Source organism: Erpetoichthys calabaricus, chromosome 5 (assembly GCF_900747795.2).
Source record: "Erpetoichthys calabaricus chromosome 5, fErpCal1.3, whole genome shotgun sequence".
Taxonomy (NCBI): domain Eukaryota; kingdom Metazoa; phylum Chordata; class Cladistia; order Polypteriformes; family Polypteridae; genus Erpetoichthys; species Erpetoichthys calabaricus.
This window is the reverse complement of record NC_041398.2, coordinates 15,310,276-15,323,000: the sequence shown is the minus strand read 5'-3', so window position 1 is coordinate 15,323,000 and position 12,725 is coordinate 15,310,276. Positions and strand designations below refer to the sequence as shown.

The 12,725-nt window shown below is 43.4% G+C and overlaps 1 protein-coding gene across 1 annotated transcript in view; it reads left to right on the top strand.

The window, feature by feature from the left end:
* Positions 1-4,147: 4,147 nt before the first annotated feature.
* Positions 4,148-12,725, top strand: part of LOC127527822 (zinc finger protein 345-like) — a 34,531-nt gene continuing 25,953 nt past the window's right edge. Inside the window, exons 1-3 of the mRNA XM_051927715.1 lie at positions 4,148-5,159; positions 5,393-5,397; positions 7,325-7,713. Coding sequence (XP_051783675.1) covers positions 4,148-5,159; positions 5,393-5,397; positions 7,325-7,713 — 1,406 coding nt within the window. The remainder of the gene's footprint in view (positions 5,160-5,392; positions 5,398-7,324; positions 7,714-12,725) is intronic.

The window sequence follows — 12,725 nt, the reverse complement described above, 5'->3', positions numbered from 1 at the left end:
TTATGGGGTGTTGTGTGTAGAATTCTGAAGAAAAAAATGAATTGAATCCATTTTGGAATAAGGCTGTGACATAACAAAATGTGGAAAAAGTGATGGGCTGTGAATACTTTCCTGATGCACTGTAAGTCACCCGGAATGTGCTGCAGGTGTTTGTTGCCCCACTTCCACACGGGCTCAGGGACAGCTGCAACCCCACAACCCCCCCCCCCCCCCACACCAACCACCGACGAATTCCAACAAGGCTGTAGATAACTCCATCTCCCATGATGCCCTGTAGGAGTCAGAGGCACAAGTGCCACCCATGGGGGCTGCCATCTAGGGTACTGTTCTGCCCATGCTTGCCCTAAGGTACTCCATTCAGGGGACAAATACGTACAAATATACATAAAAGGAATAACACCTTATCTCTTTGAAGATGAACCTACCGGAGTGGTTTTTTGGTCAAAAGGCTTCTGCCATTTTGTAATGCTGTTTCATGTTTCATTCAAATTGAGTTATTTTGCATGTGGTGCTCAGACTCACATCTTCACACTGACAGGCATTTACTGTTGGATTCCTAAAGCTGTTAAGTTTGTCCAGAATGCTGCTGAGGGCACAGCACTCGCCTTACCCTAATTATTATACAACATATAATACACACCCTGCCCAGGGATTTGTTTCTGCCTTGTGCCCTGTGCTGGCTTGGATTTTCTCTAGCAGACCCCCGTGACCCTGTGTTCGGATATTGCGGGTTGGATAATGATAGCATACACCGAGAGAGTATGTGAAGAAAGATCAGTGATTCAGTGTACACTTAGAAGTGTGAAGTAGATGTATTGTGGTGGACCGGGATGCCCCTTTGACACTGGATCCGGGGGAGCAGCCATGGGATGCACACATTATGTCCCCCAGAACACCTGGTGGCAGCCCCCCCTGGGTTGCATCGGGACCACAATTGTGGAACACCGGAGCTCACCCCTGTTGAGCTCCATGGCCACCACCAGGGGGAGCTGCACGGCTTTCTGTGCCCGTCTGGGCGGGAACGCAGCCACACCCGGAAGTGCAGCCTGAAGTAGGTTAAGTATCACCTGAGACACTTCTGGGTGGGCTACAAAAAGAGCCTGCAGCCACCGAGTCGGGAGGAGGAAGAGGAGGACAAAGCTGCCAAGGAGGAGTGGAGTGACTTTTTTTGTGGTGTTTTTCTTTTGTGTGTGTTTTGGGGCCTATGGGACACGGGGAAGACGTGCCCCACGGGTGAAGAAAATAAAATCTTTTTGTTCCTTTTACCTGTGTCTCCACTTGTTAGTCTGTGTCGGGACGGCTCCTATATAGCGCCTTAACACAGAAGAATTCTGTAATCTTGACAAGTACTGTTAATTCATGTCACACATGGGTCAAACATGCAGGAGGAAGAGCAGCAGCAGACGCCAAGCCTGTAGGGGGTTAACACAATAACACAACCCACGTTTAACCTATTTAAGAGTCCTCAGTTTACTTGACCTGCATATTATCGTAGAATGTGAAAGACGAACTGGTGTTTCCTGAAGATGACTTACAGAGAATGTGTGAAGTCCTTGTGGACAACTTGTGGGTGCAGAATTTGATTCATGAATGTTAGGTGCCTGAGGCAGCAGACAGAGAGAGAGAAAACTGAGCTGTCGGACTCCAGCTGCCGTTGGACATCCGATAAATAATCCTGAACCTCTGTGGATACTCCACAAAGCAATGAGCTGGAGCCATAAGCAGTTGTGATAACCAGCTGGACCTTACCAATGTAAGAGAAGATATCTTCTTCTTCTCCCTTTGGCTGCTCCCGCTAGGGGTCACCACAGAGGATCACCTTCTTCCATATCTTTCTGTCCTCGTCCTCTTGTTCTGTTACACCCATCATCTGCATGTCCTCTCCCACCACATCCGTAAACCTTCTCTTAGGCCAGCGTTTCTCAACCTTTAAGTATTTGTGACCCGAGTATTCATAACAGTTTTAATCGCGCCCCCGTAACGATTTTTTGAAACCCTAATAAAATTTATTCCTATATTTTTTGCTTCCGATACAAGTTTAAAATTTCCCTAAATATAGCGAAATTACGCCATATATGGCAACATTCGCACCCCCCTAGGGTGGGCGCACCCCACAGTTTGAGAACCGCTGTCTTAGGCCTTCCTCTTCTCCTCTTCCCTGGCAGCTCTATCCTTAGCGCCCTTCACTCATTATACCCCTCATCTCTCCTCTGCACATGTCCAAACCAATGCCATCTCGCCTCTCTGACTTTGTCTCCCAACGGTCCCACCTGACCTGACCCTCTAATGTCCTCATTTCTAATCCTGCCCATCCTCATCACACCCAATGCCAATCTTAACATCTTTAACTCTGCCACCTCCAGCTCTGTCTCCTGTGCCACCGTCTCCAGCCCATATAACAGAGCTGGTCTCACTACTGTCCTGTAGACCTTCCCTTAACATTAGTGTTATAAGTTACAAAATAAAGACAGACAAAATATTTATCAACTTAAATGCAAACTTTCACACCACAACACTGATGTAACATACAGCTATGGATTATGTGGGGAGGGCTAAATGATTCAGGATGCACATACCATGATATACTTGGTCCTCTGCCCCTCTTCTCCCCTATACGCACACCTAAATCATCATCTTCTTATTTTGGCTGCTTCCATTAGGGTTTGCCACAGCGGATCATATTCTTCCATATCTTTCTGTCCTCGTCATCTTGCTGTGTCACCCCCATCACCTGCATGTCCTCTCTCACCACATTCATAAACCTTCTCTTAGGCCTTCCTCTTCTCCTCTTCCCTGGCAGCGCTATCCTTAGCACTCTTCACTCATTCTACTCAGCATCTCTCCTCTGCACATGTCCAAACCAACGCAATCTCGCCTCTCTGACTTTGTCTCCCAACCGTCCCACTTGATCTGACCTTCTAATGTCCTCATTTCTAATCTTGTCCATCCTCATCACACCCAATGCCAATCTTAGCATCTTTAACACTGCCACCTCCAGCTCTGTCTCCTGTGCCACTGTCCCCAGCCCATATAACATAACTGGTCTCACTACCGTCCTGTAGACCTTCCCTTTCACTCTTGCTGATACCCGTCTGTCACAAATCACTCCTGACACTCTTCTCCACCCACTCCACCCTGCCTGCACTTTCTTCTTCACTTCTCTTCCACACTCCCCATTACTCTGTACTGTTGATCCCAAGTATTTAAACTCCTCCACCTTCACCAACTCTACTCCCCTCATCCTCACCATTCCACTGACCTCCCTCTCATTCACACACATGTATTCTGTCTTGGTGGTCCTACTGACCTTCATTCCTCTCCTCTCATATCTCCTCCTCTCTAGGGTCTCCTCAACCTGCTCCCTACTATCGCTACAGATCACAATGTTATCAGCAAACAACCAATGTAGGAGAAGATCTAGTTGTACTTAAAATTACTTTAAAGGCATTTTCTAAATCCTCTACATTTTATACAATCTGCCAGTATGCCATTGTTGTAGGTCTTCTGACAACACAGTCTCTGTCTTTATAGTTAATTGAATAAGACAAGGCTCTGAGGCTAAGTCCATGATTGAAAATGCCATGTCCACTGCAGGATCCCGTTAAAGATTAGGAAGACAGAAATGAGAGGAATAAGAAGGAAATGAGGATTGAAAATAAAGAGTGAAGGGGCAGTTTTGACCAATGCCTATAAAAGGGCTTGACTTTCCTGAATCCCCGTGTGAGGCCTACTTTAATCATCTCCTCTTTTCAAATTGAGCCCATTCGTTTTGTTAAGCTGGAGTCTTGGGCAGCTTTTAAAGTAAGGCAGACATCAACCTGAGAATGGACAACAGGGCACACACATCCACACTCTGTCACACCAGCAGATGAATAACACAGTAGACACATCTCTGGGGTGTGGGAGGAAGATGGAGAAATTGAGCAGACAGCAGGAGAAAAATGACAGTCCACACACACACACAGGGGGAGAAGGAATAGGAGAGAGGTAGCAGCATCAGCTAGTTTGACCAATATGTCTCGTTAATAATAATAACAACAGTTATTGTATTATTGCAGGTTTTCAGCAGAATGCCAGCTTCTCCTCATCTTCGTTTCCTCAGATTTCTCTTCAGTGCAGACTTCACCACCAACAGGACAAGGAGAAGATGAAGAAAGCAAAAGAAGGTTTAGAGAATTTGACTGTGGCTCCTTTCCAGGGCAGGTCTGTTCCTGCTGCCAAACTAACACAGAGAGAAGCCATCAACACCGATCAACAAGCAGTCCAACAGGCTTTGTACGCCAGCCAAGACTGCGGAAAAACGTTTAAAAACAAATCTGACTGTAAAAATGAGTCAATTCCTACAACTCAGAAGCCATATTCCTGTTCTGAATGTGACAAAATATTTCTACACAGAACCAGTCTTCAAAGACACAAAAGAATTCACACTGAAGAAGAAACACATTGTTGTTCAGAATGTGGCAAACGATTCCCCTGTAAAAGTGCTCTTCTGCGTCATACACGCGTTCATACTGGAGAGAAGCCATACAGCTGTGCCGAATGTGGCAAACAATTTTCTTATAAATGCAATCTTCAAAGTCATACCAAAAGTCACAATGGAGGTAAACCTTATTGCTGTCCTGAATGTGGTAAAGGATTCTCAATTTTAAGTGGTTTTCGTAACCATTTAAAAATTCACAGTGGAGAGAAGCCTTATTCTTGCAGTGAATGTGGCAAACGGTTCATACAAGAAAGCGGCTTACGAAGTCACATCAGAGTCCACACGGGAGAGAAACCTCACTGTTGTTCAGAATGTGGCAAACGATTCTCTGATGGTAGCTCTCTTCAGAAGCACACACGGATTCACACTGGTGAAAAGCCATATATGTGTTCTAAATGTGGAAAAGGATTCACAGACAGTAGCAATCTTCGTCAGCACACACGAACTCACTCTATAGCAAAGTTGTATTGCTGTTCTGAATGTGGTAAACAATTCACTGATAGTAGTTCCCTTCAGAGCCACATACGGTTTCACACTGGAGAAAAGCCATATTGCTGTTCAGAATGTGTCAGACGATGTGTCAATCCTAGCAGTCTCCAAAGACACATGCAAGTTCATACTGGTGAAAGGCCATGTTCTTGTTCGCTGTTAGACGTGAGTGCCGGAAAGCCGAGCGCAAGTGGAGAAAGGACAATTTGCATGTATCGTTTCAAGTATTGAAAGACTGCTGGCGTCGCTATCAGTTTATAGTGAGAGATGCCAAAAGAGCGTACATGTCAAATATTATTCTGTCAAACTGTCACAAACCTCGTGTGTTATTTGAAGTTATAGATAGGGTTTTAAATGCTCCACAGAATGCCTGTATGGAACCTTCTTTTGAGACATGTGAGAAATTTTTGCACTTCTTTGTAGATAAGGTGAACAATGTTAGGGCTCATATACCTCTCACTGTTTATGACCCCTTAGCTGTTCTCCCCTGCTCTGCTGTTTTTTATCAGTTTGAGCCGGTGACTCTATCTTGTCTATATCAGATTGTTGGTCAATCGAAGCCCTCAGGTTCTCCTTTTGATGTTGTCCCACCTTCTCTTTTTAAAGAGATTATTTCTGTTTTAGGGCCATCTGTTCTTGCTATTATCAATAGCAGCCTTTCCTCAGGCGTAGTTCCTAATTTATTTAAACATGCCATAGTGCAACCATTGATCAAAAAACCAAGCCTAGATCCCACTGTTCTATCCAATTTTAGACCGATTTCCAAGCTTCCATTTCTGTCCAAAATTTTGGAGAGACGTGTATATTCAATTGAAAGCCTTTTTAGATGAAAGTGATGTGCTCGAAGTGTTTCAATCTGGTTTTAAGCCGCTTCACAGTACTGAAACCGCATTACTGAAGGTTTTTAATGACATCCTTTTGGCAACAGACTCAGGGGATTATGTGATTTTAGTTCTGCTCGATTTAACAGCTGCTTTTGATACTATAGATCATAGTATTTTATTATCTCGTCTGGAGCATTGTGTGGGCATTCGTGGTACTGCCTTGGCGTGGTTTAAATCATACTTGACTCAAAGAACTTTTTCAGTGAGGCTAGATGAATTTAGATCCTCCTCTGCTTCACTATCATGTGGGGTTCCACAAGGCTCCATACTTGGTCCTCTGCTATTTTCTTTGTATCTCCTGCCTCTTGGCTCTATTCTTAGAAAGCATAAAATTGCTTTCCATTGTTATGCAGACGATACTCAGGTTTATGTACCCCTCAAACGCAAGGATGCTTACTCCATACAAACTTTGGTTATCTGCCTAGAAGAGGTGAAAGCTTGGATGGCAGTAAACTTCTTAAATTTTAATGAAAATAAGACAGAGGTTATAGTTTTTGGTCCTGGGGGCACCAGTGGGTCTATTTCTACTTCTGCTCCTGTGGATTTGGGTCCCCTTGCACAATATGGTACACCTGTCATTACAAATCTGGGTTTTAGGATAGATGAGGATTTTAGACTGGACGGTCAGATCAGCGCGGTGGTGAAATCTTGTTTTTTTCAGCTGAGACGTTTGGTGAAGATAAAAAACATTCTTTCCAAAGATCAATTTACAACAGTAATCCACGCTTTCATTACAACCCGGCTGGACTATAGTAATTCGTTGTATGTTGGTGTTAGCCAGTCCACCCTGTCTCGGCTCCAGCTGGTGCAAAATGCTGCTGCACGCCTTTTAACTGGCACGCAAAAAAATGAGCACATTACACCTGTGTTATCATCACTGCACTGGCTGCCTGTTCAGTTTAGAGTTCATTTTAAGATTCTTTTATTTGTTTTTAAGTCCTTAAATGGGCTTGCTCCGCCATACCTCGCTGAGCTGCTGCATATGCGCTCTCCTTCCCGCTCACTCAGATCAGCTGGTCAGCTGCTTCTGGATGTGCCGAGGACTCAGTGAAAGCACAGGGGGGATACGGCTTTTACTGTGGTGGCTCCAAGGCTCTGGAATTCACTGCCGATCCTCATTAGACAGGCCACCTCACTGCCTATTGTTAAGTCTGCTCTTAAGACTTACCTCTTTGGTTTGGCGTTTGATCCTGTGTGAGCAGTCGATTTTACTCTGTATTAACTGTGTTTACTGGTGTTACTATGTTTTAATTAGTTTCAGTTATTGTATTTTATTTTACTTATTTATTATTTTGTTTTTGTTTAAAATTTATTTTAACCTATGTTCAGCACTTTGGTCAGCGGCTGTTGTATGTAAAGTGCTTTATAAATAAAGTTGACTTGACTTGACTTGACTTGTTCTGAATGTGGGAAACAACTCTTTGACCGTAGTGCTCTTCGGCAGCACAAAATAATTCATACCGGAGAAAAGCCATATTGCTGTTCTGATTGTGACAAACGATTCTCAACCAATAGCTCTCTTCGGCAGCACGCACGAATTCATACAGGAGAGAAGCCGTATTGCTGTTCTGAATGTGGCAAACGATTCTCAACCAATAGCTCTCTTCGGCAGCATGCTCGAATTCATACAGGAGAGAAGCCATATTGCTGTTATGAATGTGGCAAACGATTCTCAACCAATAGCTCTCTTCGGCAGCACGCTCGAATTCATACAGGAGAGAAGCCATATTGCTGTTATGAATGTGGCAAACGATTCTCAACCAGTAGCTCTCTTCGGCAGCACGCACGAATTCATACAGGAGAGAAGCCGTATTGCTGTTCTGAATGCGGTAAACGATTTTCACAAAGAGGAAGCCTTAAGTACCACTCAAACATTTACACTGAAGAGAAAAGATTTACAGCTGAACCAGATGTGGAAAAAAATAAATGAAACTGTGCTGAGGTACTGAGGACAGCATCTTTTATCAAAAGACATTTACAGGATTTTTTTGTCTTCTTAAAAATTACCAACTGAAATCTCCTTACTAAAGTCTAAAATAAGCATTATTTCATGGCTACCAAGGCTGCTGCTGGCAGAGAATTTTTTACCTCATTAGGGACATCAAAATGGTTTTCAGTTTAATTCAGTTTACATTGGGCTCTGACTCTTCACTGGGTGCAGGTGTAGAACAATCTGCCAAGTTCACCATTAAAATGAGAATACAAACTTTACTAATTACATAATGACACAGATTTTGTTTAAAAGGACAGACAGATGAGGTAGTTCAAAACATAAACAGAACCAAACAATATCTGTTTATTGAATAATTGCTGAGCTGTGCAGAAAAACCACAGAACTGTTCATAAGCCAGCTTTGGTCTAGTATTAATTATCAAATGTTGCTGAAATGTACCTTTCTGTAAGAATCTTATTCTCCAAATTGACAACACCAATTAGAATTGGCTCACTTATTGGTCCTTATTTGTTTAGATTAAATACTGCATAGTTTTGTTTAATAAAATAAAGATCAATAGTTTGGATTATTTATTTACTTACTGATTGATTGTTTATCCTTTAATTGATTATTCGAGTTTGGTTGAAGGTCTGAAAACATTTCCTGAGAAATAATATAATAATCCAAACCGCCAGATGGGGGGCAAATACTTTGTCACGGCACTCTCTCTATGTGCGTGTTTAAGTGTGTTGTCATGGATACGACCATTGCCGATATGTCTTGAGTGAATCCGTGAAGCGGTGCGGTTCTGGGTCTTTCTATTTTGAAATTCTTTTAAAGTGAATGTGCTGCCCCCACAGAGGACTTGAACTTCTAAACTCCACATCAAGTCCTCTCAGTGCTTCATGAACAACAAAATAGTAAAGTCTGGTAGTTTGGACAGGCAGAGCCACAAAGAAAAAAAAATAAAGACAAGGAGGACAGAGGGCGGCAGGGTGGCGCAGTGTGTAGCGCTGCTGCCTCGCAATTAGGAGACCCGGATTTGCTTCCTGGGTCCTCCTTGCGTGGAGTTTGCATGTTCTCCCCGTGTCTGCGTGGGTTTCCTCCCACAGTCCAAAGACATGCAGTTCAGGTGCATTGGCGATCCTAAATTCTCCCTAGAGTGTGCTTGGTGTGGGTGCCCTGTGGTGGGCTGGCACCGTGCCCGGGATTTGTTCCTGCCTTGTGCCCTGTGCTGGCTGGGATTGGCTATAGCAGGTTGCATAATGGATGGATGGATGGATGGATGGATGGATGGATGGATGGATGGATGGATGGATGGATGGAGAAGGACAGAGAGATCAATGAGCCGCCCACCTCTGTGTTGTGACCATCAGAGTCAGAATCGGCCATCTGTGTTTGATTGAGGTGGTCTGCTTGATCTTCACCGTGTGTGTGTGTTTATTCAGGTCTGACTTTATAATTAGTTTGTTTAATTCTCCTGGATTTGTGAAGCACGATCAGAATCGTGTAGCGTTAGCTCCGTGTGTTGTTGATTTGATGTCAGAAAAGCGGAGAATCCCCCCCCCTGCCCTGGTTCAGCCCTCAAGATCCCACCCTACAGAGACAAAAACAGCTCTGAATTAAACCCAAAGTGATGATATTGTGAAATGGTGAGCATAAACAGCAATAGACATAACACTACAGACACACTCGGCTCACGTGAGGACCTATCCTGTCGGCCTATTTGTTTGTGACCGAGACATCACATGCAGGACATCACCATGGAGATGAGGGGCTCAGGTGACATTGAACTCATTTTACTTGAACTGTAATATTTATATATAAGGAGTTTGTATTTCATGAGAAGACTTTTCATCTCTTTAGATATGCTGGTGCCTTTCTTTGTATTATGGGATGTACTCCTCCATCTGTGCTCATTGGTGCACACTGAGGCCTTCCACGGCTCTGGTGTTTTGAGTTCTCCCGGCCTTCAGGAGCTCCAGCAGTTCCAGGGTTTCTTCAGTCTTGGCAGGGCTCCCTCTGGCCTGTTTTTAAAATGAAGCACATCCATTGGAAGGAAGCATTACGGTGGCGATCTCAGCTGTCATCGAATGGGCAATTCCACAACAGACTTGGGTGGATATTTGCTCGTGTGGACCTAATGTTGTGGACTTTCTTGAGAATGGTCAGACCATCGGGATAACCATCGTTGTCAAAGGATCGAGACCATGGACCTCAAAGATTTATTAGCTCCGTATATTCAAAGTCAAACTCGGTGAAGTCGGGCTCTCACAACCACACAGACAGTAGGCATTGCTTTGAGGTTTTTTACAAGCGGCACTTTTTTTATATACTGTAGGCAATGCGGAAAATCTAAAAGTGCAGTTTGCCTGGTAACTCGTAAAGTCTGTTTGGCTCTGAAACATTTCCTTCAGGTTTTCATTGTGTTTCCTGGACACCTGCGTGTGCAGACAATAAAAGAGGCGTTTCATGATATTGCAGGTAGGTAATACACAGGCTAAAACACCCACAGTTCAGTAAAGAATCTCACAATCAGCCTAACATTCTCATTACCAGGATTTCCAAATGTGATTGGGGCACATGGGACTGATCAGAGTGGAGTTTGATCAAACACTATTTGGAAAATGTACCTCTCCTCCTGATGAATAATCAGACACAGTGTCTTCATCAAATATTTGACCTTTGTCAATATCTCGTTGGTCAGACACAGGTTCAAGGGATATGACATTCCCTGCAACTGACCCAACAAAAAAAGAGGGCTATATGGAACATACCTATAGCACACATGGAGGACAAATATATGCAATGACCATCCTTTACCTGAAATGAAGTGACGACTGCATCCTGCCACTGGTTCTGAGGAGGAGCTTCCCCCTGGAATGCCCTCAGAAACAGGGCGATGGGCATTTTGCTGGAGAGCCAACTCTTCTGCAGGGGTTAGGTCTGGACCGCGTGGACCTCCACCTGTATTTTGCTTGTCTGCCTTCTTATTAGCTTTAAAATTAATGTTCTTTACATTATATATGATTCTTTATGTCAACAATTCTTTAAATAGTTATATACCAATATTTACCAGTTTGAAGTATATTCTTGTACTTCACTTTAACCTGTTCTCCTGTTCTCCTTGTGCTCACGTTTGATCTGGAATTATGACATATTAAATAATAATTAATCTGACACATAGAAAATGAAACGCTGCTTTCAGTAAGTACAATGCACACTACTTAGCGTTTAATTTGTCGGCCACTTTTTGCCAGCTGTCTTTTCTGGTTTATGCTGCTTTTGCAGTGTTACCCATTGTGCGTATTAAATCTTGAAATTCTTCATGTCCTTCGAATGAAAGGTCTTGCTCCGCTTGTGTGAAAAAAAAAATGCGCCCGTTCTTTCGCCATTTTGTTGCAGCCTATCAAAGACTCGCTGATCATGTTTTCTAGACTCGATATATATGGGCTTTTCACTCAGCGCGGGCGCGCGCGCGCATTCATCTCGGATGATTAGATCCAGCTAAACTAATCTACTTCACCGCTGCATTTGTAAAACCGACTTATCTGGATGAGTGTCACCGGCATTAACTCATCCAAGATGAGGCACCTGATCTCGGATGATTTAAGCGACGTACGGAAAATACCACCCAGATCTTACGCTCTTGTATGCATGTTATCATCCAGTTGAGACTCGGAACGACCACCAGAGGGCGAACTGGACGTGACTGCCAGCATTCTTTATGTTTGAGCGCCACCGCGCGCCCACCTGTTGCTTTTGAAATTAAAGAGAGTTCTACGCATGCAAGTGTGTGTGTCTGTCCGGCCCCGAAGTGAGACGTTGAGTCGGGGTGAGGGCTCCAACTCCGAGGATATGCAAACGAGGCCAGCACACCGGCAAAAGGAAACCTCCTATGAAAGACAGCCGCTTAGCTGCTAATGCACAAACGATGCGAGCACATCGGTAACACGAATCCTCATACCAGAGAGATGCCCAGAGTAGTTCTGACGATTTCAATACTTTCTAGGATCCCATGCTTTCACAGTTAGTATAGCAGGCGACTGCCACCATTCTTTATGTTAAAGCAGGCGCGCCTGCCTGTTGCTTTTGAAAATAAATCAAATCGGCCGGCTCCGAGCGTCAACTGCATGATAACATACATACAAGACCGCAAGACAAGGACATTAGTGAGTCTTTATTGTTTGTTAATTTATTTTTATTTTTAAAGTTGTGTTTTTATTAGTTATGTTTTTCTCAAACAATTAAAAAAAAGCACTTTATTTTCCTCCCGGGCAACACTGGGTATTTCAGCTAGTAATATATAAAATCCAATGTCGGCCTGTCTGTTTGCTTTTCACGAGGGAACTACTTAACGGATTCAGATCAGTTTTTTTTTTCTATAATTTGCTTGAACATTCCGGTTGATTTTGCGATTTCTCTCATTTCGCTATGTATCATAGTGCGCTAGCAAACCGATTTAGTAGCACGAATCCGATTGAGACGCAGCAGACAGAGGGGAGGGGGGCAGCGCCCTCCTCTCTCATGCTGTACCTTAACTCCGCTTAGCTAGCAAACGAGAGAACAACTGAATTTAACTTTATTTGATATTTATAATAAAGGGTTACTTAGGTCATGACGAGTTTGAGCCCGGGTATTCTCTTAAGTGTATGCCACATTGAAAAGAGAGATTGCAATTCAGTTTGTGGATCGTGATTTTGTGTTAAAATGGATCGGGATATGAGTTTTTGGAAAGATCCTCCCCCCCAATTTGACTAATCAAATTATGTAGGATTTATTATGTTTACAGCGATCGGTTCATAGTGTGCATTGTTGCAATGTTACTTTTCTTGGTCGTTTATTAAATTACGGATTTTTTCAAATGTTCATTTTTTTCTCTGTGCTTCAAACTCATTTAAAAAAAAAAGTATTCTTAGCCAGCGGTTGGTAGCGCTAT